The sequence below is a fragment of the Pecten maximus genome, chromosome 14, assembly GCF_902652985.1.
Source record: "Pecten maximus chromosome 14, xPecMax1.1, whole genome shotgun sequence".
NCBI classification, from domain to species: domain Eukaryota; kingdom Metazoa; phylum Mollusca; class Bivalvia; order Pectinida; family Pectinidae; genus Pecten; species Pecten maximus.
The window spans coordinates 24,543,857-24,569,985 of record NC_047028.1 but is presented as its reverse complement, the minus strand read 5'-3'; the positions used below and the strand labels follow the sequence as shown (position 1 = coordinate 24,569,985).

Genomic DNA, 26,129 nt, shown 5'->3' with positions numbered 1-26,129 from the left:
ACTGACTACCAGCCCCGACCTCCTACTTAGACTGACTACCAGCCCTGACCTCCTACTTAGACCGACTACCAGCCCCGACCTACTTAGACTGACTACCAGCCCCGACCTCCTACTTAGACTGACTACCAGCCCCGACCTCCTACTTAGACTGACTACCATTCCTGACCTCCTACTTAGACTGACTACCAGCCCCGACCTCCTACTTAGACTGACTACCATCCCCGACCTCCTACTTATACTGACTACCAGCCGCGACCTCAAACTTAGACTGACTACCATCCCCGACCTCCTATGTAGACTGACTACCAGCCCCGACCTCCTACTTAGACTGACTACCAACCCCGACCTCCTACTTAGACTGACTACCAGCCCCGACCTCCTACTTAGACTGACTACCAGCCCCGACCTCAAACTTAGACTGACTACCAGCCCCGACCTCCTACTTAGACCGACTACCAACCCCGACCTCCTACTTAGACTGACTACCAGCCACGACCTCCTACTTAGACTGACTACCAACCCCGACCTCCTACTTAGACCGACTACCCGCCACGACCTCCTACTTAGACTGGCTACCAGCCCCGACCTCCTACTTAGACTGGCTACCAGCCCCGACACTTAGACTGACTACCAACCCCGACCTCAAACTTAGACTGACTACCAGCCCCGACCAAATACTTAAGATTGACTACCAGCCCCGACCTCAAACTGAGAATTACTACCAGCCCGGAACTCCTACTTAGACTGACTACTAGCCCCGACCAAATACTTAAGACTAGCTATGTAATAAGTTTCAAGTACAAATTTTTACTTTTGTGAGTCTAGTTGTGAGTCATTCTTACTTTGCATGTCCATGTCTGATGTAAACAGTACCAGGTGTTGGTACCTTACTTCGGGTACCAAATACTCTTTAGGAGATACAATAAGTTAACTGTTGGTAACACAGGAACTAGTGGAGAAAGTTCTCCTCAAAGGAAAAGGCATAGTTAGAGAGCAGAGTTTAAGTTAAATACTGTCAGCTATGATGAAGATAATCAGGAGGATTCAAGAGTGATAGCTGTATGATGGTTGGGAATAATGTATTTTTCTGGTGTAAAAAAGTTGGTTTGTTCAGGTAAATATTCAAATTTCTGTACTTGTTTTTGTCTATAACTGAGGTCAAATTACCATGGATTTGAGACTTTTCGAAAATATTTTGTCAGATAGCCTGCTTCATCAGGTAGCCCGTAGAAGGCATTTTTCCCAATGTTTTAAATTGTATAACCAGCAGGCAATACACAGAAAATTAAGGTAAGCATCGATATAAAAATTTTCAGTGGCTAAGAAGTTGACCCCTGACATCCTGGCAGTGACCTCCATCTGTATAATAAGCAAACCTTGCTGACACCATATGATTCTTAGTCTTACAATGTAATCATCCTCACTAACCCTATTAATTGACCTTTAACCTAGAGATTCCTTATAGCGATGACCTTGACCTTATTAGAAATTATTTTTTGAAATTTCTAATTAGCTGCTTTATCCGCATATTCAGCTTTAAGAAAAAGTCTTTTGTCAGATAAATTGGCAAAAATATCTCCCCACCCCACCCCACAAGGATGGCTTAATGTTGTTACTGCTTCCAGCCATCTGTCATACATTATACTGGTAATGACCTTGACCCAGCCATTGCAGCCATGACCTTTAACCATTTTTTACAATACAGTTATTGTTATCTCCCCTGGATCATTTTCTAATCATTACACTAACCTTTATTCTCCTTGAAGAGGCATAACAAGCTCCTGCACCCTCCATTATCATTCCTATTCTGTCTAAGAGATCTCGAAAGAACATTAGACAAACAAGTGTGACATACACAGATTCTGGACGTAGGTGTATTCCTTGAGCAGTGATGGTCGCCATCATGGCTAAAAACATGAGTTTATCAGCGCCAATGAACAGCAGCCAGAAACAAGCAAAAAGACAGAAGCGATACATCTGTGGTATCAACTCACACCTGTAGAAAAAGTAAAGGACAATCTATTAGGCCATCCTTAAAAATATCTTGGTTTGCTGTAACCCGACCAGGGGGTCTTACATAAGGTAGGTAGGTATAGGGCTGAAATTTGTTTTCATTCAGTTCTGAAAACCAATTTTCAACCTTGAATACGAAAAAACCCAGAATATGGAAATCATTATCTATTTTGTGTTCAAAAACAACACACACCAACCTTATTTGGGTTTGGGAGAAGTAGTTTCAAACCTGCACAGCAACTTCCGATCATAAATATCCGGAACAGTAAAATCGTAAAAAAAACAATGGTTTATTTTTCACAGTAAATTTTTTTCTAGGGTGGCGGGTTATGCCAAACCAACTTTATTTTTATTACACTACAACACTAACAGGATCCTCACAACTGAACATTTTTTTACCTTCAAAAAGTACAAAAATTTTACCTGGTCCAGTACCAACATTGACCTTGCTAAATACCAAATTTTACCTAACTCAGTATTCCCAGTACCAAATTTTACCTTGCTCATTACCAAATTTTACCTTGCCCATTACCAAATTTTACTTAGACCTGTACCATCAAATCTTACACAGCTCAGTACCAAATTTGACCTAACCAAGAACCAAATTGTACCTTACCAATTACCAAAATCTACCTAGCCCATTCTTACCTATAGCCAAATTTAGAATTTTACCTAAATTTAAGTACTATACATAATAAAAAAAAATCTTACCAATTAGGCCTAGTACCTATTTGACCTATAATAGTACCTAATTTTACCTTGCCAAGTGCTATAAATCTAGACTCAACTAGGTTTAACTATACCATACCTAGTACATTTTGTATCTGATCCTACATATCTTAAGTTTACTCCTATATCTGAAAGATACTATTTTTCATTCTAGTGTTAAATATCATATTAGCTCAGGCTGAACCTTAAAAGTGTCATCAAAAGTGTTCTTACAATGGATGTAAAATCGGAGAAAGTTGTCAGCATGGTATTTCTTTTATTTATTTTCAGAATTTTCCATGAAATGTGACCGATTCTCTCTCGATGGAAATCAAATCTGATTCCACTCTCGGGTAACAAACTACTCTCACATTCTCTAAGACATTTGGGTATATTTTTGTGCAAGATTTAAAAAAATAATTGACAAATGGTATTTCTTTTATTTATTTTCAGAATTTTCCATGAAATGTGACCGATTCTCTCTCGATGGAAATCAAATCTGATTCCACTCTCGGGTAACAAACTACTCTCACATTCTCCAAGACATTTGGGTATATTTTTGTGCAAGATTTAAAAAAATAATTGACAAATACCACATACAACAAAGCGGGTCCATGTTGTAAACATAAATATCGTGAGACTACAGGTATAGCACAATGGGTTATGAAGCAAATGTATGTTTTGTGGCAAAAGCAAGAGGAAGAAAGGTCAAGTGATACTTCACACAGCTGGCAGGTAAGTGTATGTTTGATGGCTGAAATTACTTGCAATCACCCAACAACACAAATTCCCAGAATCAAGAGTTTTATAGATTTTACACAGATTGGCATGTTTTATACTAAAGAATACATTTACGGGTAGCTTTATAGCAAGAGCAACTTAACCTTTAACCTTGCCTTTTTTTAATTTAGTTAAGAAAAAAAAATGCTATGGTTGACTTAATCTATATGAACTCTTTGAGACACAATTCTTGAAACTTTTCCCTTACTGTTGTTTTCATTTGTAGTTATATTACAACCTTAAAATGGCCTTTGCAACTGCAAAATAACCTCATCAGACAGTTTCAGAAGCAGTATTTGAGCTGTACTGTCAATTGTAAAGAGAAGAAAGTTCAATTTATCATTACAGTATTCGGTTATACATTATATCTGAACACGAGTCGAATATTGATGTCTAAAAACCACAATTCATATTCAAAAATCCTTGAAACAAGGTCGAAACAGAAGATGTACATGAAGACCCTTCAAACAGTGTAAGCGTCTTCTGCTATATCACTGATAAACCAACATGTCTAGTTCAAGTTCCTGCTAATGTCATGTTCTCAAAGTAGGAAAAGGGATAGTGACAACACAACCACCAGGCAATTATCAGCAAACATCACCTTTGTATTACACAAGGAAACAGAATCCTTCTGGGTGAGATCCTTCTGGGATGACCATAAAACTTTCAAATGACCTTGATCAACCTGCCGCTCTCGGAACTCTGTGTTGTACCTTTATCTGTAGCAGTTGACATCCATGACAGAAATTGTCATACTGGCGACATGCTCTTGAATATCAGACTTAATCTTCATGCATTTATAATGACCTTGACCCCTCTCTTGTAAAACTTATCACTTTATAACATATGGATTCATCTAGCTTTAACTTACCTTGAACCTTCTCTCACTGGCAACAAAACCTCCTGCATACTCCGTAAGAAATCCTATTCCACGTAAAGTATCACGCAAGAGGAAATGACAACAGATCACAGTATAGACCGATTCAGGTCGCAGGTACATGCCTTGAGCAGTAATGGATATCATCACAACAAAGAACAGGAGTTTGTCAGTACCAGTGAAGATTAGGGAGAAAAACGTGAAAATACAGAGGCGATGAAACTGTGGTACCAGCTCAGGCCTGTAGAAAGCAAAAAGGGCAGTATATTAAACATTAACTAGTCAGAAGGGTCCACCCACTTAATCTTGCATCAAATCATACCCTAAACAGAATATAAGTTTACCTTACATAGTGTCAAGTTTCTACCTAGTCAAGTGTCCGAAGATTTTAGACAGAAACCCAAAATCGGCTGAGAGAGTCACGAAAGTGGATTATGACACGTACCTTACATATGATGCACTGGTAAGAAAAGCATAACTATGTTTGGGGCGAAAGCAAACACAAATGGTCATTTTAAGCAGGTAGATATGCAATTGGCCGGAACAGGTTTGATGCCGAATAGAAAGACTGATGATATCAGAGAACAAATCCTGAGACAATCTCTAGTTTTTGGTTTCAGTCACCAAATATATTTGAAGCTGAAAAATAATCCAGCCCAGCAAAACACTGTTATGGTAACTGGGCTTCATTTTCACATCAGATATGTGATCTAGTCTAGAAACAAGTTATTGCAACCATGACCTTTGACTTCAAAAGCAATTTCAAGCAAGCTTTTTGGATTAGATTCGGACCACAAGGTGATACAGAAACTGGCATGAGAAGCTAGGATGGGTGACCTGAAATTTTTGCATGCTAGTTCCTTGTAATTTTGGTCTCATCAAGATAAAAGATGAACTTTCTTTCCAATCAAGTAAACATGAACATCAACATCCTTCTGATGGCTTCCTCTGCAACAGTGACACATTCCTTATTTCAGTGACCTTGACCTGCACCTGGAAATCATGTCAAAACCTTCATTTGACCTATTATACCCCTCAGTCATCACCAAGACGCCTTTTCAGTTATCATTAAAATCCTTCATTATAGCTTCATATTGCAATTATAACATCCTGACAGTCAATAAACTTTTGTATTTAACTAAATTTTATCTTTAGTGAGATTCTGGAGACAGATATGTTGGACACGAATAATAAGGAACGTATATTAATCAAGTTATAGCTATTAATTAGATTAGCTTTGTTTTACTGATGTGTATATAGAAATATATCGATATGTCTATAATGTTAAATGAAGCACTTAATAACTTATGGAATGTTTATACAGGTCGAGAGTCACTCAGTACAGCAGATAGAGAATCTGGCTTAATCCGGTTATTATTACTATTGAAAAATAATGATTGCGCAATTCGATGTACATATAATTATGTAGGTCAGTACACGTACCCATTTTAATTATTCAATAACTGTGTTTTACTATAGCCTAATATAGTGCTAGGAGTTTCTAGATACACACATGTTGGTCAGAATATTATTTTATCCAAAATTAGAAAGTCAGTTGTTTACGATGGTTCGACGGTACCAGTTCATCTGTCACCAACTATGGCGTTACATAATTAAGCCTTTCTGTTTTCGTTTCAAATTGCTTGATTCCAGAATGTCTGGGATTAGATTCAAGATTAATAATTGTGTGACAGCTCTGGTTATTTCGGGTCATTCATCAAATTAAATGGAATTCCACCAACACACGAGCATTTTGTATAAATACCAAAGGCCTAAAACACACAGCAATTAGGTCAGAATCATCAGACTAGATATGCTGCCAGTCTTGTAGACCGTTAGTCAAAGAGGCCTGGGGTTATTGAAGAGGACGTCAGAGAGAGAGAAGGATAGTTGAAGAGGCCTGGGGTTACCACAGAGGACATCAGAGTGAGAGAAGGATAGAGAACTTATATACGATCACAAAGGATTACAAGATAAACCACCCTCTCCACAACTTTGTCTTCCATGTTCCTTCACTACCTGTTTGGGCTACACTAACAATGACCTTGGCTAAAATTACAGATGTTCCTTTCATGATACCTTCAAACTTAATCTTGATTGCAGACCAGCCTAATCGCCATTACATCCTTGTCAACATAATGCCTCTCATCCAGATTTTCAGGAGGTTATCCAATCCGTGTCATTGTCCAATCACTGACTACCATTTAGAAAGGACTTACATAGGCTAAGCCTGATGTCCAAATCTATTTTACATATTGAAAGTTAATAAAATTTTGTTGAAATTGGAATTACTGGCTATAAATAGTCATACGACTGTTTTAAAAGTGTCAAAGGTCTTTTCTACAAATTTTGTCAGTTCAAATCCAGTCAGATCATAGTATCTGTCCACACACATGATGATTCAAGTGTTAAGATATTTTTCTACAACTTTTGTCCATACCAATCAAAACCTCCTATCCAAACCACCAGATTTGATGAAAGAATATAAGAAGACTTAACAAATAACCTGGAAATCTTGAGATACCTCTACATTACTTACAAATTTGTTTGTGTACAGCAATATTATCAATTTCATTAATTATAATTAGGTATTGAAGCAGATTTACTAAAACATTATGTGGAAAACAGGACAATCAGCCTTGACAAAGTGATTTAAGACAATGAAGAATACAGCTGGAGACCAAAGTTTAAGACGGACAGATTACTGCACATGTCTCAGTGTTGAACATATTATATCCTGACAAGGTGGAGTTGTGAGAAATCATATTTCCGTGAAATAGATGCCACTGACTGCGACATGACTGCAAAATATTTGCCCCCCCCCCCCCCCCATTTCCATCTCCATTTTCTAAATATTGTTACAAAATCAGCACTTGTTAAAACTTCTAATCTGATGACAGTTTCACTAACCTTGATCCTTTTAGAAGTTGCTTACATCGCACTCATTTCCACAACGACATCAAACTGGCGGAAAACGAGACCATGATTCAACACCGCCACACAAAGGATCATCATGTAAGCAGACTCTGGTCGAAACGGTTTGCCCAGAAGGACATAGACTACACAATATGCTAGGTAAAATAGTTTGCTACTGATCATGCCCATCTGTTCCAAGAAACATCCCTCCAAATTCATGACTTTTCGTATTACGGAAGTCTCATTCCTGAAGGGCAGAATAAAAAGCAGTATAGAAGTAAAGAGATTTACCTGTTAGATTCATGCATAACAAGGTTGGATAGTATTGCAACAGCAATACAAAGTCCCCTGCCTGACCCAGGAGTGCAACTATTTATTTCCCATTTTTTAAACTACGTGTTATACTGATAACGTATACCAAATTTCGTTAAAATCGGAGTAGTACTTTAGGTTTGTCCGGACATGCCTCAACCAATGAGAAGCCGGTCGGCATTTTGAATTTCTTTTTCTTTTTCGAAAAGAAAAATTGAGATGCACAACTACATGTTATACTGATCATGTATACCAAGTTTCGTTAAAATCGGAGTACGAAATGTAGTACTTTAGGAGGAGTTGTCCGGACAAGTCTCAACCAATGAGAAGTCGGCGGCCATTTTGAAAATTGGTTTTTCAGAAGAAAAAAAAATGTAGGATGCACAACTACATGTTATACTGATCATGAATACCAAGTTTCGTTAAAATCAGAGTAGTACTTTCGGTGGAGTTGTCCGAAATTTTAAAACCAAATTTTATTTAAACCCCCGGGGGGGGGTTTTAAAAAAAAATTGGGGGGAAACCCCGGGGAAAAGGACCCCCCTTTTTTTTTTTTTTTTTTTTTAAAAAAGGGGGGTTTTTTTTTAAAAACCCCGGCCAAAAAAATTTTTTTTAAAAAAAGTTTTTCCCCCCTTTTTTTTTAAAAAAAACCCCCCCCAAAAATTTTTTAAAAAAAAAAAAAAAAAATTTTTAAAAACAAATTTTTTGGGTTAAAAATTAAAAAATTTTAAAAAAAAAAAAAAAAAAAAAAGGCAAAAAAACCCCCCCCTTTAAAAAACACCCAAAAAGAAAAAGGAGTCAAAAACCCCTTTTTCCCAAAAAATTTTTTTAACCTTAAAAAACGCCCAAAAAAAGGGGGTTTTTAAAAAAAAAAACAAAAACCCTTTTTCTGGAAAAAAATTCATCTTAAATTTTAAACCCCCCCAAATTCCTTCCCCCCCAAATAAAAACCTTTATTAAACCCAATTACAGCTTGGGGAAAAAAAAAGCTTTTCCCTTTACTGGCCCCTCTCAAACTTTTCCCAATTCTGGCAGACATCTAAAAAAATTCCAAATTTAAATGGACCAAAAAATCAAAGCTGCCTCAAATTAAATGGAAGCCCCCAAAAAGCCCCTTTTAAGGGGAAAACTTTCCCCCAAAAAAAAAACCCAAAATTTTTAAAAAACCCCCCGAAATTCAAAATTTTCCCCCAAAATTTTTTGGAAGGAAAACCCTTTTTTTTTAAAAAAAATTTTTATTTAAATGAAAAAAAAATTTCCCCCCCCCCTTTTTTTCTGGCACATTTACAAACTTTTGCTTTTTCCCCAAAAGTAAAGGAAAATAAAAATTGTTCCCTGTAAAGAAAATTACAAAATTCAAATTTACCCCCCAAAGCGCCCCTGTAACTGGCCACATCCAAAAATGCCCCAATTAATGGCACAACCCTCAATTAATTTAAACCCTTAAAAAGTTTAATTAACCCAAACGCCTAATTAAGGACAGCTCTAAAATTTTTTAAATGGAACCCCCCTTTAATAAACAAAACCAAACCCTTTTTCTGGAAAATTCCCAAAACTAAACTCTAAAAAGGGCTTTTTTTCTTTTTTTTTTCCCCATTTTGGGTTTTTTTTTATTTTCTGGGGGCGACTTTTTTTTTTTTTTAAAAAAAAACCTTTTTTTTGTCTTGGGGAAAACTTTTAAAAAAACTTCTCATTTTTAACCCCAAAATTTTCCGGAAAAACCCTAATTAAAACAAAAACCCCCAAAGCTTTTCTGCAGATTAAAATTTCCCCCTTTAAGGATTTAAAAAAAATTTTAAAATGGTTGGTTTTTTTTTTAAATGAAAGTAATTTTTTACCCAAAAAAGGGCCCTTTGGGGAAGGGATTTTTCCAAAGATTTCAAATAAAGTAAACACCATGGAAAAATTGGTTTTTTCTGGTGGTTAGCTAAAACGTTGGGCGATAAAAACATCTTGCTATATATTGGGTCATCACTCACATATGGTGTCATTAATAAACGGGTAGTTGTTTACCATTGTATAAGCAGTGCCTTTATAGTGATGACGTGTAATAAAATATATATTCATAGCTGCATGCTTGTGCTAGCCCCAGGCCAGTACATAGGTAGCTAGGTTCCTAACAGTACCATTACAGTCTCATACATTATTTTTGCATCACACCTTCACATTATTAATTTCATTTTATGAGAAAAAAAATTTTGAATGAATTCTTTTGAGCAGCATATATATACTTTAGTGGACAAGGTCAGTCTGTCAAGCCATTTATAACTGTCATATCATGAAGTATTATAAACAACTATACCTGTAGTCTATTTACTGTGGTGACAATCTCCCCGGACAACTGAAACGCTCTCAGAACAAAGGTCAATAACGATTTCTGCTGCGCGTTGAAGAGTGCTATGGCCATGAACAGACCAACAGTGTTGAAGGTCTGTCTGCTGAAAACCATTACCATCAGGATCGGCAGAAGACAGAGGTTACGTCCAACCAAACTAAATGTGCTTGTTAACGCAAATAAACGTTTTGGGATCCGAACATAATGTCCCTCAGCCCTGACGGAAGCAAGTCATATAAAAAACAATATAATGGTACAATTTCAATAACAATGATCATTTTAAAGAAAAAAAAATCTTTTCTTCTGTATTTACACATTTTAATACAATTCAAAACTACATCTGTATTTTCATTTACAGCTGTGGTTCTATTTAAATACATTGAAACTGACCAACAATCTAAGTTACCAGCTTGTCACCTCCACACTTCTTAAGTTTGTAACTATTGTAATACATTGTATATTGGAAGAATTAGCCTCTCTGTCTCTACAGGTAAGCTCTAGAGGAGATCCACAGAAAGAGAAGAATAGGTAGACTCTAGAGGTGTTCTGAAGGAATAGGAAAATAGTGGATTTGGACAAGCAAGAAAGAAAGAGTGAATGTGGAGCAAAGTGGACCTATCTCAATAGGATTTCCTATGTACAGTGCAGTAAACAAACAAATAATTTGGACCCCATAATAATACTGGTCAATCAATATCAATTCAATGTTAACAAAATGTTGTCTATCAATCTGTCAGAAATTCCGCAGTAGTGTTGGCAGAGTTCAGCACTTCTTTTGTTCAAATCATTTAACACTCTTTCCGTTGAAATTGTTCAGCATGGTTTTCATTCAAATCATTCAGCACAATTTTCATTCAAATCCTTCTTTATAATCAACTACATGTACCCATTAGAAAATTGCTGTTTCATCAATATCACTTGAGATGAAAACTATACTGGTATATACCATAGATAATGTTGATGGTAATTTTAGACACTAATGAATAGCATGATTTTCACATTAAAATTATCAATTATAAATACTGCTAAATCTGGTTATTCTGGTTCCGACCAACAATGTGTTGAATTGGTGATGAAAATACCAGGTATCAGAAACTCAAATAATGAATATCTACAATCCCAACCAACTGAAACCAGTCATGCATCTGCCCTAAACATCAACAAAAATGTCAACAAGTAATCTGCAACAATCCAGAGATTCATCTGCTCAAAACATCAGCAATCCAGATAAAAACATTGGTAACATTAGGTAGCATGGTATCTATTTCACATAAAACAAAATTTTGATAATTGCTGAAAACATTGGAAATCTTCTTCAAACACTTAGCAACTAATATATAACATCTTTTCAGTTATCATGCATTATGTATAGTGAATGAATCTTCCTGTCTTGGAGACTTGTGTGTTCCCAAGATTGGCCTTTATAGACAGGTTAATTTCATAGCAATTGAATCTCTACCCATACCGAAATAAAGCACACTAAAGTATACTTTTATGCTACTTTAAGTATACACTTTTTCCTACTTTTTTGAAAAAGTACCAAAAAAGTATACTTTTTTTGTACTTTTCTGGACTTAGAAATTTTTCAGAGTACTTTTTCTGTATTAAATTTGGACTCTGAAATTTCTCAGAGTACTTTTTTTGTACTTTTCTGGACTTAGAAACTTTTCAGGGTACTTTTTCTGTACTTTATTTGGACTCTGAAATTTTTCAGAGTACTTTTTTTGTACTTATTCTGGACTTAGAAATTTTTCAGGGTACTTTTTTTTCAGAGTACTTTTTTTGTGCTAAAATCTGACTTAGAATTTTTTTGAAAGATTGTGAAAATATGGATGTACTTTTTTCCTACTTTTTTGGGACTTAGAATTTTTCAGCCAATGCCATTGTGCTTTTTTTGTACTTATTATGGACTTAGAATATTTTCAGACATTGCGAGGGGTTATAGCATATTAATATTTTCAAAATTAAATCTGACTTTTTCAGTCGACTACAAATCTAAGACTAAAAAAATGATACCCAGGATTAACCACAACAAATATCTATCAAATAAGATACAGAAAATTATCATTTGGTAATATCAAATGTTTTTGATCTCGTTTTTTGTTGTTTTTTTTTTTTTGTCTTTTTTATGTTCTAAAAAATACTTTTCATACTTTGATCAGTACCACAGAAATTTATCTAAAAATAATTAAAATTCAACAATTATTATCATAAGTATTTCACTTCAAGGTACTTTGTTAGTAAGGTTCACACATTTTAACGGTGATTTAGTAATAAACTTCACATTGATGAATGTTACTATACGTTCATGTGACGAACGTCAAAACTGAGCTCTATAAAAATTTTGTTCCAGATCGTTCTTTGAAGTTACAGTATTTTGGCTTTAATTATAAACTCTTTAACGGAGTTTAAAACATTTCGTTTATCCGAACGTTAACCTCTACCAGATCGGGGATCACTCTACGAACACACATGTGCCCGTGCCTGTAATACGCTTTTAATTCATTCAAATGAAATTAAAATCACCTGCTCTTTGTCTGCATATCATATACTTGCTGGATATACGTGGTTTTAAGATTACATCTGATAATTGCACCCGAAATCACGTCGTGTTCTGTCAAAATATTCACCGATATACTCATATAAACATGTGTAATACTGATATAGTCACTCGGACGCTTCTTTGTAAAACGTATATTGAAGTCAAGCGCTGTGATGATCTCGATCTCGATATGGCTTGACTGACAACAAACAGGCATGATCAATGAACAATATTCCGGTATTTAAATCAGAATTACATCGCATTCATTGAAATGATGAAAGTGAACACAAAAAGAAAACTTTAATTTGTCTGATATTTATTTAGCAAGATCGTACGATAATTCGGACAACGACACAATGTAGCTGTACTCTAATCTGTTGTAGAATGATCTCGTAGGAGTGTTGTGTGTACAAATAAAATACTCTATTGTATACAAAAATCAAGATCAATACCAAGATCTATCATAAATATTTTAATTGATATAGTAGACAGCTTGAATAACTGCAACACCAAGATCGATCAAAAATATTTCAACTGTTTTAAACTAAATCTTGAAACCTGTGTGTTAAGCTAACAAAGCGATCAGGATATATGCTTAACGTCGTACCGAAAGTTAATTTCACCCGTGGTGTTAATTAATATAAGCGACAGTCGACTGTAATGGCAAATCATACCTAGCTTTATTGTTTATTGGAGTTACCTGTGTACCCCCCGTCTCACCTGTACACATATTACCCCTCTTAGACTAAGTCTTATGCCCGCGGCGTTAATTATAACAATTTATATTGTCAAGCTTGACTGCCTTTCACTACGATCAGATCACAGGTGCCTACCCTCATTTAAACAAAACATCCGGATTACATAACAGGTACTGACGAGGCTTATAGTTATACCTGTGTCAGATTACCATCGGTCGGTTCACCTACTGTATGACCTCGGGGCCGTGATCTCGTTTGTTTACTTCGGTTTACGGAATCTACCGAGATTTGACGAGTTCGCTTCGTGCGATCATTTTGTGCAATGTGCAAGCTTTAAATGCTGAAGTAGTAATACCAAAAGTATAGAACAATAGAGGTTAAGGAAGTAGAATATAAAAAAAACAAGTAATAAAAGAATGAAATCGATACAGTAGATCTCCGACAAAACTTTTTTTTATCCCATGATGCAACAAACAGCGAGATTTTAGCGGGAAGTCTGATAGCCATGTTTGAATTTCACCGGATGTTTATCTACGGAAGAAACATAAACAAACACGATTTTGATATAGAATAGCCTAAAAACGAAATTCATTTTCTTGCCTAACTGAAGAAGATCGACTATCTGTCAGTAAGTGGCCAAAGAATATCAGCTTTCTTGTTGTTTTTGGCGACAAATGCTCATTTTCACCCGAAAATATCACAGATATCGCGACCAGGTAAGTTAACAATTTTATTATTTAAATCTATTTCATCTTCTGCACGTTCCTACATCGTTTCACATTATATAGGTGAATAGGGGCCTACACATGTTAATATTAATACTTGATTACTTCGTGTTTCAGGGTTTTCATAATGAATTCATCACCGATTACAGTTTACACGGCCCGAGTTTAATTAACAAAGAACTGCTAGATCCACGTGTGTTTCAATCGTAAGTATTCAATTTACAGATTTATGCTACCATACGCCTGGGATTTTATAAGCATCCTGATTGATAGCACCCAAATATTGAGAACAAGAAGAATTTTATTTCTTTATTGACGAACTTCGACGTAGTTATATTGCATTTTTATTTCTGTCACGTAACGGTAAATTCGTAATATCTTTACTACATATTTCATGCATTTTGACAAATTTCCAATTAATTTTTATGACTTCGTTTTTCAATGGAATTTATTGAAATTTCACTTACATGTAAAGAATTATTTGCTTATTCATCTGATAATATTTACAGAATTTTTTGTAGTTGATTTCAAGAGATATTGCATAAAATTTCAAAAAAAATAGCAATGACATTTTTAAGTTATAAGAACGAAAGTAACGTCACATTTCGGGCAACATGTGTATATCTATTTTAGGGAATATATGTAAAAAATATCGGTAAATGAGCTAATAATATTGTCTACTATAGTATATGGAATTTGAAGAAAATACATTCAAAAACGAAGTCAATAAAATCCATTGAAAATTTGTTGTATGTCATGATCATGATCAATTCACAAAAAAATGATCTCAAGAAATGATTGAATAAAAACAATCTGTGTTTTGGAGTATTTTGATAGTTAGTTGCATAATTTAAGATGAAACAAACTGTCAGAGAATTCTGGAGTAGCTTGATTTTTATTAAAGTACTTATCCTTATAATTAAAAGTTTTATGTTGTAGCTTTAAACTTGTATACCTGTGGCTAGCTTTTCTTGATAAAAAGACTTCCAAGCAGACATGCATGTAATAAATGACAGTAAAGTGATCAGGTGCATATATAAGGAAAATTATCTACATTTTTATATTAAACAAATCTTCACAATTATTCTAAGTTTTGATATAAAAAATATTTTAAAATTTTCTCTTTCTTCCAACAGATTATGCAGTACATTCTGAAGTGAGGGAAAGCTTAAAGATATTGCATTGTGGTCCGAATTGAGGGCAGTGATTCGCATAAAGCAAGAAAGGAATGAAGAGAATCAGACATTTTATTTTTCGAATTCACACTTACTTGGATTTGACCAGTTTAAGCAAGCAACATTATGCATATACCATACTTCATTGTATTCAGTATGCATTTATGCATTGTTTTTTATTTACATTTTTTTGTTGTGTTTCCTCAAGAGGAATTATGATTCGACAATTTTTACAAATGTTATTGCCCTTTTTATTTAGAATAGTATATTTTTTTTGTCTGGATCTCCTACATACACATGATATAAAATTGTTTTCCTGCTTGAAAAAAATAGAATAATTTATCAAAAGTTATTGCCCTTATACTTAGATGTCCATTTGTAAATCCTTAACCTCACCCTTAAACAAATTTCGAGCTTATTAGATCAAGACTTTGCTATGGCATGAAATTATACTCAGTGGAATTGTGATTGGATAACTAATCTTGTATTTCAATGTTTGTTTTCACTTGATACAATTGTGCATTTCTCTTAGGAATGGGACTGATGTATGTATTGTTTAAGCATGCAGTATTCTCATTTAAGCTTATCTCCTATATTTTCAGAACTAATTTCCTACACCATTAAATTAAGTCCCTTTTTTTGGTAATTTTTTCCTACTTTTTCAGTACTTTTTTTATACTTTTTCAGTACAAATTTCCTACTTTTTTAGTACTATTTTCCTACTTTTCTAGTACTTTTTTCCTACTTTTCCACTACTTTTTCAGTACTAATTTCCTACCTTATTGGTACTTTTTTCCTACTTTTTCAGTCCTAATTTCCTTCTTTTCAATACCATTTCCCTACTTTTTTGATACTTTTTCAGTACAAATTTCCTACTTTTTTAGTACTATTTTCCTACTTTTCTAGTACTTTTTTCCTACTTTTCCACTACTTTTTCAGTACTAATTTCCTACCTTATTGGTACTTTTTTCCTACTTTTTCAGTCCTAATTTCCTTCTTTTCAATACCATTTCCCTACTTTTTTGATACTTTTTCAGTACAAATTTCCTACTTTTTTAGTACTATTTTCCTACTTTTCTAGTACTTTTTTCCTACTTTTTCAGTACTTATTTCCTACCTTATTGGTACTTTTTTCCTACTTTTTCAGTACTAATTTCCTGCTTTTTCTGTACCATTTTCATACTTTTTTTGTACTTTTGTACTTTTTTTGTACTTTATGGACTTACCTGTAAAAGTACTAAAAAAGTATAAAAGCACAAAAAAAGTACACCATCAATTTGGCCCTGTGCACTTTATACTATTATTGTACTTTTAATGTACTTTTTCTGTACTATATTTGTGCTTTTTCTGTACTTAATGAAAACAATAAAATGTACTAAAGGTATACTTTTGTTAGACTTTTTTTGTACTTTAGTACTTTTTTTGACTCAATTTGGAACCGTGTTGGAATATCGGTTCCAAATTGAGTCAAAAAAAGCATACTTTTTCTATGCTTTTTTAGTACTTTTTTCCCATACTTTTTTTGTACTTTATTTCGGTGTGGGTATATCAAGGCTTCCTGTTTTGAAAGGACATTTTCCTGACTTTCAGGTGTGGTCTTTACAGACAGGTTTGACTGAATAGCAATTGAACCTCTATACAAAGGCTGCCTGTCTACAAATGACATTTTTTTCTTCTCCCATTAGTGGTCTTTATAGACAGGTTTGACTGAATAGCAACTGAACCTCTATACAAAGGCTGCCTGTCTACAAATGACATTTTTTTCTTCTCCCAGGAGTGGTCTTTATAGACAGGTTTGATTTTATAGCAACTGAACCTCTATACAAAGGCTGCCTGTCTACAAATGACATTTTTTCTTCTCCCAGGAGTGGTCTTTATAGAGAGGTTTAATTTTATAGCAACTGAACCTCTATACAAAGGCTACCTGTCTAGAAATGAGATTGTATCTTCTCCAAGGAGTGTTTTTTAGACAGGTTTAATTCTATATCAACTGAACCTCTATACAAAGGCTACCTGTCTAGAAAAGGCACTTTTTCTACACCCAGGAGTGGCCTTTATAGACAGGTTGGACTGTATAGACAAAACCTGCAAAAAGTTATCCAGAAATGCAGGTGCTATTCATGTTTGGCTTATACAGGTTTCACTTTCCTTAATTAATCATGCATGGGAACTGACCTGTAACCGTATGATGGTCACTCGACATTCTGTACCAAACTGGACACCTTGGGGGATGAAGAAGACTGTGGACACATGAATGGCTTGGTACAATGCCACAGTAATGAAAGTCACATCTGACACTAACGGGTGACCAGTCAGGGTGAAGGGCAGGAAAGTCAGAAAAACAAGCAATTTGCTGGATGTAAAAAATGGCCCCACAATGAGACTGCGTGTATACTGGGTCGACCTCACACGATGAACTTCTAAGCTGAAACAATAAAATCTGACAAGTAGAACAATTATCATCCGGACAAGTTTGTGTCAATAGAACCTGCAAAATCTCTATATGTTCTGCACAGATTTAGTTAGGATTCAATCAAATGTAAAGTCAAGACAATGTTCCCTCAAGTTCCTTTACGAGAGAGGAGAGAGGGGGGGGGGGGGGGGGGGGGGGGGGGGGGGCAGGGCCTCTGAGGATCAAATACACGATACAGTCTGCCATAGAGGACACAAATTTTGGTCATTTCATTCAGGTGAAATCATATACAGTTCTAGATTTAATGTACTAGATTTTCCATGAAAATAATGAAGCTGTTACCAAGACATTCTTCAAAATCTATAGTTCTCTCCAGTAGAACTAGCAGTAGACAATGATAATCGAATCCATGGGGACTGATTATGAAATACACTAAGAACAGTATAAAGAAAATAACAAAATAAATTGGAATTTTATCTTTAAGGAAAAAGATTTTATAAGAATGTCGAACATCTTGTACTTGTAACAGCTGATTTTTTTTACAAAGGACAGTAATCTGATGTTTGTTCTTCAACAGAAAAATGACCCCTATTGTTTTATCTCTGACCCGTACTGGTCTTTGCCTTGGTATTTTATCTATGAATACATCATTATCACAGAGAGTCTACTGATTAACTGGCAGGATACTTCTTTATTTAAGTCCAGAACAGATGAAGTTTAATTTGAGACCAGACAGATCCTCACATAAATACCATAACTCTCTCTCACTATGACATAGGATACCATGAAACAAAACACATCATTCTATACAAATAAGTAATTCTCTTTTTGAAATTTTAAAACTTTTAAATCTGCCATATGTCAGTATATTTAAACAGTAAAGGTATGAGATTTCAGAATATTGCAAATATCTAGCTTTGTCCAGAAACTTTCTGTTTAAAAAGACTTGATGATCTATTATTTGTTCCATTGGAATCTTTGTTTTCTTTGCTTTGTGAAGCCTGGATGCTGTATCAATTAAATTGCATTTAAGACTTCTAACAGCAGTTACAGTATTTACGGTATTAAGGTTTTCAAGCAGAACAGTGAGGCAACAATTGATAAATAGGTATCTGGTCCCTGATAATCCACAGCTGAGTCAGAAAGTGTCAGTTTGATCCTTGTACGTGTTACTATGATTAGATTCTGACCTCCAGGTGTCAGCACTGAGAAAAACCTCAAAATAACAACAGGTGCTGCGTGATATCTAACACAACCGTGAAAACATCAAACACATTCCACCTCATGCAATTAATTTAGATGGTACAGAACAAAGATGTGGTGATATTAGTACAAACCCATGTGTTACCAACATTAGGTAATATTTTTTCTAGTGTGTTATAATATTTCCAATGACATATTTATACAGAAATAATGAGCATGTATGCTGATGTACATATCGACTTAGAGACATTTGGAAACTTCATTAAAATTGTGGATCTTTGTTGATCACAATTTATCTTTCCAAGCCCATTAAAGTATTGAATTATGTTCTTCCTTTTCATGAACGGCGGTGAATTTTACCTAACAATACCTTCATTGAACTTTACACTTCGTCACAGAGATCTTGGAGAAAATGATCTTGGTGACAGAGGCCTTGAAGAAAATGATCTTAGTGACAGCCACTTAGACCTTGGAGAAAATAATCTTGGTGACAGAGTCCTTAGGGAAAATAATCTTGGTGATAGAGTCCTTAGAGAAAATAATCTTGGTGATAGAGTCCTTAGAGAAAATAATCTTGGTGATAGAGTCCTTAGGTAAAATAATCTTGTTGACAGAGTCCTTAGGGAAAATAATCTTGGTGATAGAGTCCTTAGGGAAAATAATCTTGGTGACAGAGTCCTTAGGGAAAATAATCTTGGTGACAGAGACCTTAGGGAAAATAATCTTGGTGACAGAGACCTTAGGTAAAATAATCTTGGTGACAGAGTCCTTAGGGAAAATAATCTTGGTGATAGAGACCTTGGAGAAAATGATCTTGGTGATAGAGTCCTTAGGGAAAATAATCTTGGTGATAGAGTCCTTAGGGAAAATAATCTTGGTGATAGAGACCTTGGAGAAAATGATCTTGGTGAAAATCACTTGGTCACAGAGACCTTGGTGAAAAATACCTCGTTTTGAGCTCCAAACAATATTTTTGAACATAAAATCTCATATTATGTTTCTATTTTTATTTATTTATAAACCCTGCCCCCAAGTATTAGAGATTTCGTCTCCACCATTCAAACAGAGGTACTTCATTAACCATACACTTTACACCAGGCCAAAATACCCAAAACATTACACCCAGTAAATTTGTTACCACCATGAAAGCATCAGTATATTTAAAATATTTTGAAGACATATGCAGTTTTTAAAACAGTGGCTTCCTTGACCCTTCAATCAAACTTTATTTATTTACAGAAAGTTTGAGACATTTGTATATCAACACTCCCGTTGGATTGGAGGATGTGTGCAGGGAGTCTTAATGTGGGAGTATCCAGAGAAATCCCAAATGGTTTGACTGGTGACCTGGCACATTATTACATCTAATAGCAGAATCAAACCAATAAGCCAAACAACCACCAAAATTGGCCATATACATTCTTAAACATAAACAACCACCAAAATTGGCCATATACATTCTTAAACATAAACAACCACCAAAATTGGCCATATACCTTCTTAAACATAAACCACCAAAATTGGCCATATATATTTTTAAACATAAACAACCACCAAAATTGGCCATATACATTCTTAAAAATAAACAACCACCAAAATTGGCCATATACATTCTTAAACATAAACCACCAAAATTGGCCATATATATTTTTAAACATAAACAACCACCAAAATTGGCCATATACATTCTTAAAAATAAACAACCACCAAAATTGGCCATATACATTCTTAAACATCTGGAGAAAAAGATAACATCTGTATATCCCCAGCGATATTCAACCAGTAATATGCCAATGGCAAAAAAATTGATCTTCCGGGTTCACACCAGCTTATTTACCCAGTGTAAGGGTTCACACCAGCTTATTTACCCAGTGATTACACAAAGACAAATATATTATTGATAATTGTATACAACAGTAGGAAGCTGATGACAGACATTAACATTGAAGTTCCAACACAAGTACATTTTTCTTTGTTCTAGCACGTCAAACTAAGTCTAAGAAACAGGTGCTGTGGCTTACTACTGTGATTTAAAGACCCACTCTAGTGTCTTGGCATTAGAGGGAAAACTTCTAAACGTTAGCAATGTATTAATTACAGAGAGCACAAAGTAAAGACTTCATTAAACGCAACAAGATCATTGTAACTATAAAATTATAGGAAAAACAGGGCCATCACATTTCTATAGCAACTATACCAAGGTAAAATACATCCGAGAAGTTCATCCCCGAACAGATATCTTTTGAGCCAAGGGTAGATGATAAGTTATATATATATATATACATGTGTGAATCATGATTTGATTCTCAATCAAAGATGTAATATTTGACAAAATAGACGTACATAGTGCTCCTGCTATGGCATGTCACTGCATGTCCACACAAATCAAGAAAGAGTTTCACTCAGGGGAGATAAACCAACCTGTAGGCGTGCTGTCGTGACTTTGGTCTCCGAGGAAAACTGAACAGCAAATGGAATGAAGAGGGTTGCAGATAGACGGATCGCCTGGTACAGTGCTATTGTTACAAACACTTTTTCTGCTGTCATAATCCCATCATTGAGCACATAACTTACGAATGTCAGAAACACAATCAACTTTGCTGAGACAAAGAATGGCCCGACTATAAATCCACGAGTATAGTTGCACGCTTTAACTTTGTGTATCTCTGCTCTGAAAATGAAATTTCCCTTCATTTCTCATCATTTCTCTTATGCACTGACAAAAACGTCAAACAAAATATCATAGGTACAAGAGATCTGATAAGCTGAAATAAAAAAAAAAAAAAAATTCTGAAATGTTTTACTTATGCTATGTAGGGAAGACAAAGATTTGATTACAACACATGAAGAATCTTGGATAACAGAAAATTTCAAAAAGATCTAAATCACATCAAATACATTAAGGTGTTAGCTTTCATAAACAGGATTACAGCAGACCGTGCTGCATGCTTAGGTTATAGAAATATATACCTTAATCTAATTACATGTACCCTAGTTCATTATTATTTCATACAGTTTTATTCTAATCTATTTGACTCCTTATTTCTAATTGATGGTAACTAACTTAGTGATGTACATGCAGTCTTGCATTCAACAAACATCTAATTTTACAAAACAGCAAGCAACAACAAAAATACAAGAACTCCACGATGGATAGGTTGCCTGCATAGAAAGTTGGGTGATTACAAACGATATTGCACGGAAATATATCGTCTATTTATAGGAGCCGTAACCTTGACCTTTGACCCAGTAAAATACAATCACAGGAAAACTATAGTGATCAGGAAAAACTGCATGGAAATTGAGTTTGATGAGCCGAAAGGAGCTTGAGTTATCAAAAGGAAACAATTTTTCTATTTTAGTAACAGTGACCTTGACCTTTGACCTTCGGACTTGAAAAGCAATCCCAAGCAAGCCATTTTGGTAAGGAAAATCTGCATGAAGTTTGAGTTTGATATGCCCAAGGGAAATTGAATTATTGCACACAAACAATTTTTCTATTTTCAGTAAAAGTGAACTTGACCTTTGACCTTCGGACCCGAAAGCAATGACAAGCAAGCACTATAATGGTAAGGAAGATCTAAATGAAGTTCGAGTTCCCAAGGGAACCTCAAGTTATCGCACGGAAACTTCTGTGCGGATGCTGCTGCCGTTGCCAGCCCCCAAACCAACGCCAACACCGAAATAATGAAACCTATATGTCGCCTGCTTTTTGCAGGTGTCACAAAATTGACAGCACAATAATAAACACCTTAGACAATCACAGTAGGTGAGCACTACACTGCCATTCTAATCGATCTAGTTAAATTCTTAATTGTTCTTGTGTAAGCCAATACAATGATGTATTGAATGTTCCCTATTTCAAATATTGTTTCAATTGGATGTATCAGAGGAAATCTAGTTTAGATCTATTTACTATATTTTTTCTACATATTTTCCATTATATTTGTTTATATACATATACAAGTATGTGGTAATGGGGTTGAAATTTTAAATTCTATATTTTGACCCTGGAAATGAGTTTGAAGAGGTAGGGTCAGTTTAAAAGGCTAATTAATACTAATAAATAACTTGAATATTGAATAGAATATCTGAAAGTTCAAAATAATAATAAAAAGTTCATATGAGATGTTCGATGAATGCTTAACAAAGACCTTTATTTATTTACGCTTACCGGTCCTTTTTTTCTATAGGTAGGTTAAAATATCACAGAAATATGATACATTTCTATATATAGGGCCAAGTGGCTAGCTTTGTTACAGTTCCAAATAATGTTTAGTGAATCAAAATCAAAAAGATTAGAATAAACAACACTTATGGACAAAATGTACAATTTATCTAGATAAGTAGTGATTATGTTGTAACTGATTTTAAATTGTTTATAAAAACTAGCATCTATGTAAAAATTAAGTGGTATCAATAATATATATAAATAAAAAATTAAAAAAAAAAAACCCACAGCAAAAAAAAAAAAAAAAAGATAAAAGAAGTACAAACTACAAACAAAAACACTAAAACAAGGCTAATACATCACAACTTGGTTAGGTTTGGATTACAATCTACGACAGTTCAAGATTTGTCATTTGAGAAAGGAAAATTAGAGAAAAAGCAAGGAAAGAACATGTTAACTCATATACCACACACCAGAAACACACATTGCAAATGATTTAGTGGGGATTGAATTGTCAATTGGCCTTTCAGAGCAAGAAAAAAAAATCTATTTATAGAATGTGACCTTGACCTTTTGTTTCTATTGTAATATAGTGAGGATTCAATTCTCAATAATGGATTTCGATGGATGTGACAAAAAAATTTTTTTATAGCAAGTGACCTTGACCTTTTGTTACTGTTGTAGTGAGGATTCAACTCTTTATAGAAACAATGGCTTTTTTTTAATTGCAATGACCTTGACATTTGGGAAATTACTCCATAGTCTAAAATTGCTTGACAAATATCTGTACCAAGACTGGTTAAGACTTGCGAAACAATATCATAAATGAGCTATGAGATTGATGAAAACCTTGACTTAATGCAGACAAGAAGTTTGAAAGGCAGCAAAACTAAGAAAGCAATGCTTTGGATTAATTGTTTTCACCTCTATGTGCGCACTTTTGGATTAATTGTTTTCACCTCTAAATATGCACTTTTGGATTAATTGTTTTCACCTCTAAGCAGTACTGAGATATACAAACTTTTGGTCTTGCATTACAGCAGTATTGAGCAAGAAATTAATTTTCTCTGTTCCCTTTTTAAAAAGAAAAATAGGCCCCTTTCACCGCTAACCAGATAAATGTTTGAAAATTTGTATTTTCATGAGCTGAATTTTTCCATTGAGAAGATTGATTCAGATGGATCAGTCTGTTGGGTTAAAGGAACACTTGAGATATCAATATTCAGTGTCCCTTTCTATAAAAACATCTTGGTGATTGAGACTCAGAAAAGAGAATCTTTAAGCACAGTTAAGAAAGTTTTCACCGGAAGGCAGTTGCAGCTAGGCCTCAATTTGACAACTATTATTTTAAGGCACAAGATCTAAAGAAATGTCACATGAAAACGACAATTGCTTATTTGATTGAATTTCCATTTCATTATCCCTAGAAGAATACAAATTTTTAATTGTGATTAGTTCAAGACTTTTAAGTTCAAACTTTAACATACTGTAATAAGCAGGATTATCCTCAATGAAATTTTAAGTCCTAGCTAGCAAAACGCTGCTGAAACTTTTTCAGAAATGTTTTCATCCAAATGATTTAAAGCATTTGTTTCTCCATCAAGTAAGAACTAAACTATTTTTTCAGATTTCCAAATAATAAACAGGAAAAAAGAATTCTCTAATTAACAATAAAGCTGTTAGAAGTAATTAAAAAGCTTGTGTATGTAAGCTTGTACCTCTATCCAAACCAAGAACATTAGGACTGCCAAAGACAATCCTTATTTGCTAAAAGAAGAATTGTCCATTTAGCAACTTTGCAAAAAGGATTTCCGGCCTGGAATTGGCATAGCTTTGGTCTTCCTTTGCATCAAAGCGGTACCGAAAAATCTAGATAAGCAAGAAAAACAATTGTTGCACACAAGCATTAAGACACACAACCATTGTTCCTGTTGAATTTCAACTGGTCCCCAAATTCCTCTCTGATTAGTTATTCAGTACAAGATTTGTCAGAAGACAACATAACTTAGTGGGTTGAAATTCAGAATTAGCTTTTTAAAAGTAGATCAAAGGTCACAGTCAAGGTCAGCAGGTTTGCAAATGCAGTACCAATAGAAAGGTCGTCACAAGGAACCCAACTGTGAAATGCATCAGCTGTATCCTCATTACCATTGACACAACACTGTTATATGACAATGACGACGGTGATCACTTAATAGTCAGAATACAGGAAGTCTCTTTACAGAGATGGCAAACCAATACAGATGGTCTCTTTTAATAGTGATCAATTAACACAGGTGGTCTCTTTACAAAGGTGGTCTCTTTTAATGGTGATCAATTAACACAGTTGGTCTCTCAACACACAGTTTGGTCACTTATACTGTTGGTCAATCAACACAAATAACCACTTATTTCAGTATTTTTTCTATTCAACAGTGAAAATATATGTGGGATTTACACAAAGGTGGTCTCTTAACACAGGTGTTCTCTTAACACAGGTGTTATTACAGGTGTTCTCTTAACACAGGTGTTCTCTTAACACAGGTGGTCTCTTTACACAGGTTGTCTCTTTACAAATGTGGTCACTTAACACAGGTGGTCTTTTTACAAAGGTGGTCTCTTAACACAGGTGGTCTCTTTACATAATTGGTCACTTAACACAGGTGGTCACTTAACACAGGTGGACTCTTCACAAAGGTAGTCTCTAAACACAGATGGTCTCTAAACAAAGGTAGTGACTGAACACAGGTGGTCTCTAAACAAAGGTTGTATCTTAACACATGTGGTCACTTAACACAGGTGGGCACTTTACACAGGTGGTTGCTTAACACAGGTGGGCTCTACACAGGTGGTAACTCTACAAAGGTGATCTCTTAACACAGGTGGTCTTCTAATACAATGGTTTATCCTCGAATCTAGCTTGAATTACGAGTTAAGACAAAGAAAAATATATGAAGGATCAAAAATACACAATATGGGAAACATTACCTGGATAGGATTTGCTTTTACACTGACCGAAGTAAAAAGTGACAACAGAGGTGTATTGTTTTGAAAACAGTGGACAATGGATCAGAGATGTATTGTTTTGAAAACAGTGGACAATGGATCTTATTATCCAATAAGTGTTATAAGAACAGCAGGAGGATTCTTAAGATGAATATCTCAGTTCAATTCAATACTCAAGCCTTCAAACCTGATTAAAAAGACAAAAAAAAACATACTGGGTATTCAGCTAAAGCAATAAATTGTCCCCTTCTGGTCCCAACTAAAAAGAGTAAAAGT

The 26,129-nt window shown here is 34.8% G+C and overlaps 1 protein-coding gene across 3 annotated transcripts in view; it reads right to left on the bottom strand.

Moving 5' to 3' along the window:
* Window positions 1-26,129, bottom strand: part of LOC117342887 (multidrug resistance-associated protein 4-like) — a 151,449-nt gene that overhangs the window by 73,920 nt on the left and 51,400 nt on the right. Inside the window, exon 8 of one of the 3 annotated variants that reach the window (XM_033905175.1) lies at window positions 21,119-21,368. The exons of the other annotated variants lie outside the window; for them this stretch is intronic. Coding sequence (XP_033761066.1) covers window positions 21,119-21,368 — 250 coding nt within the window. The remainder of the gene's footprint in view (window positions 1-21,118; window positions 21,369-26,129) is intronic. 3 annotated transcript variants of the gene reach the window in all.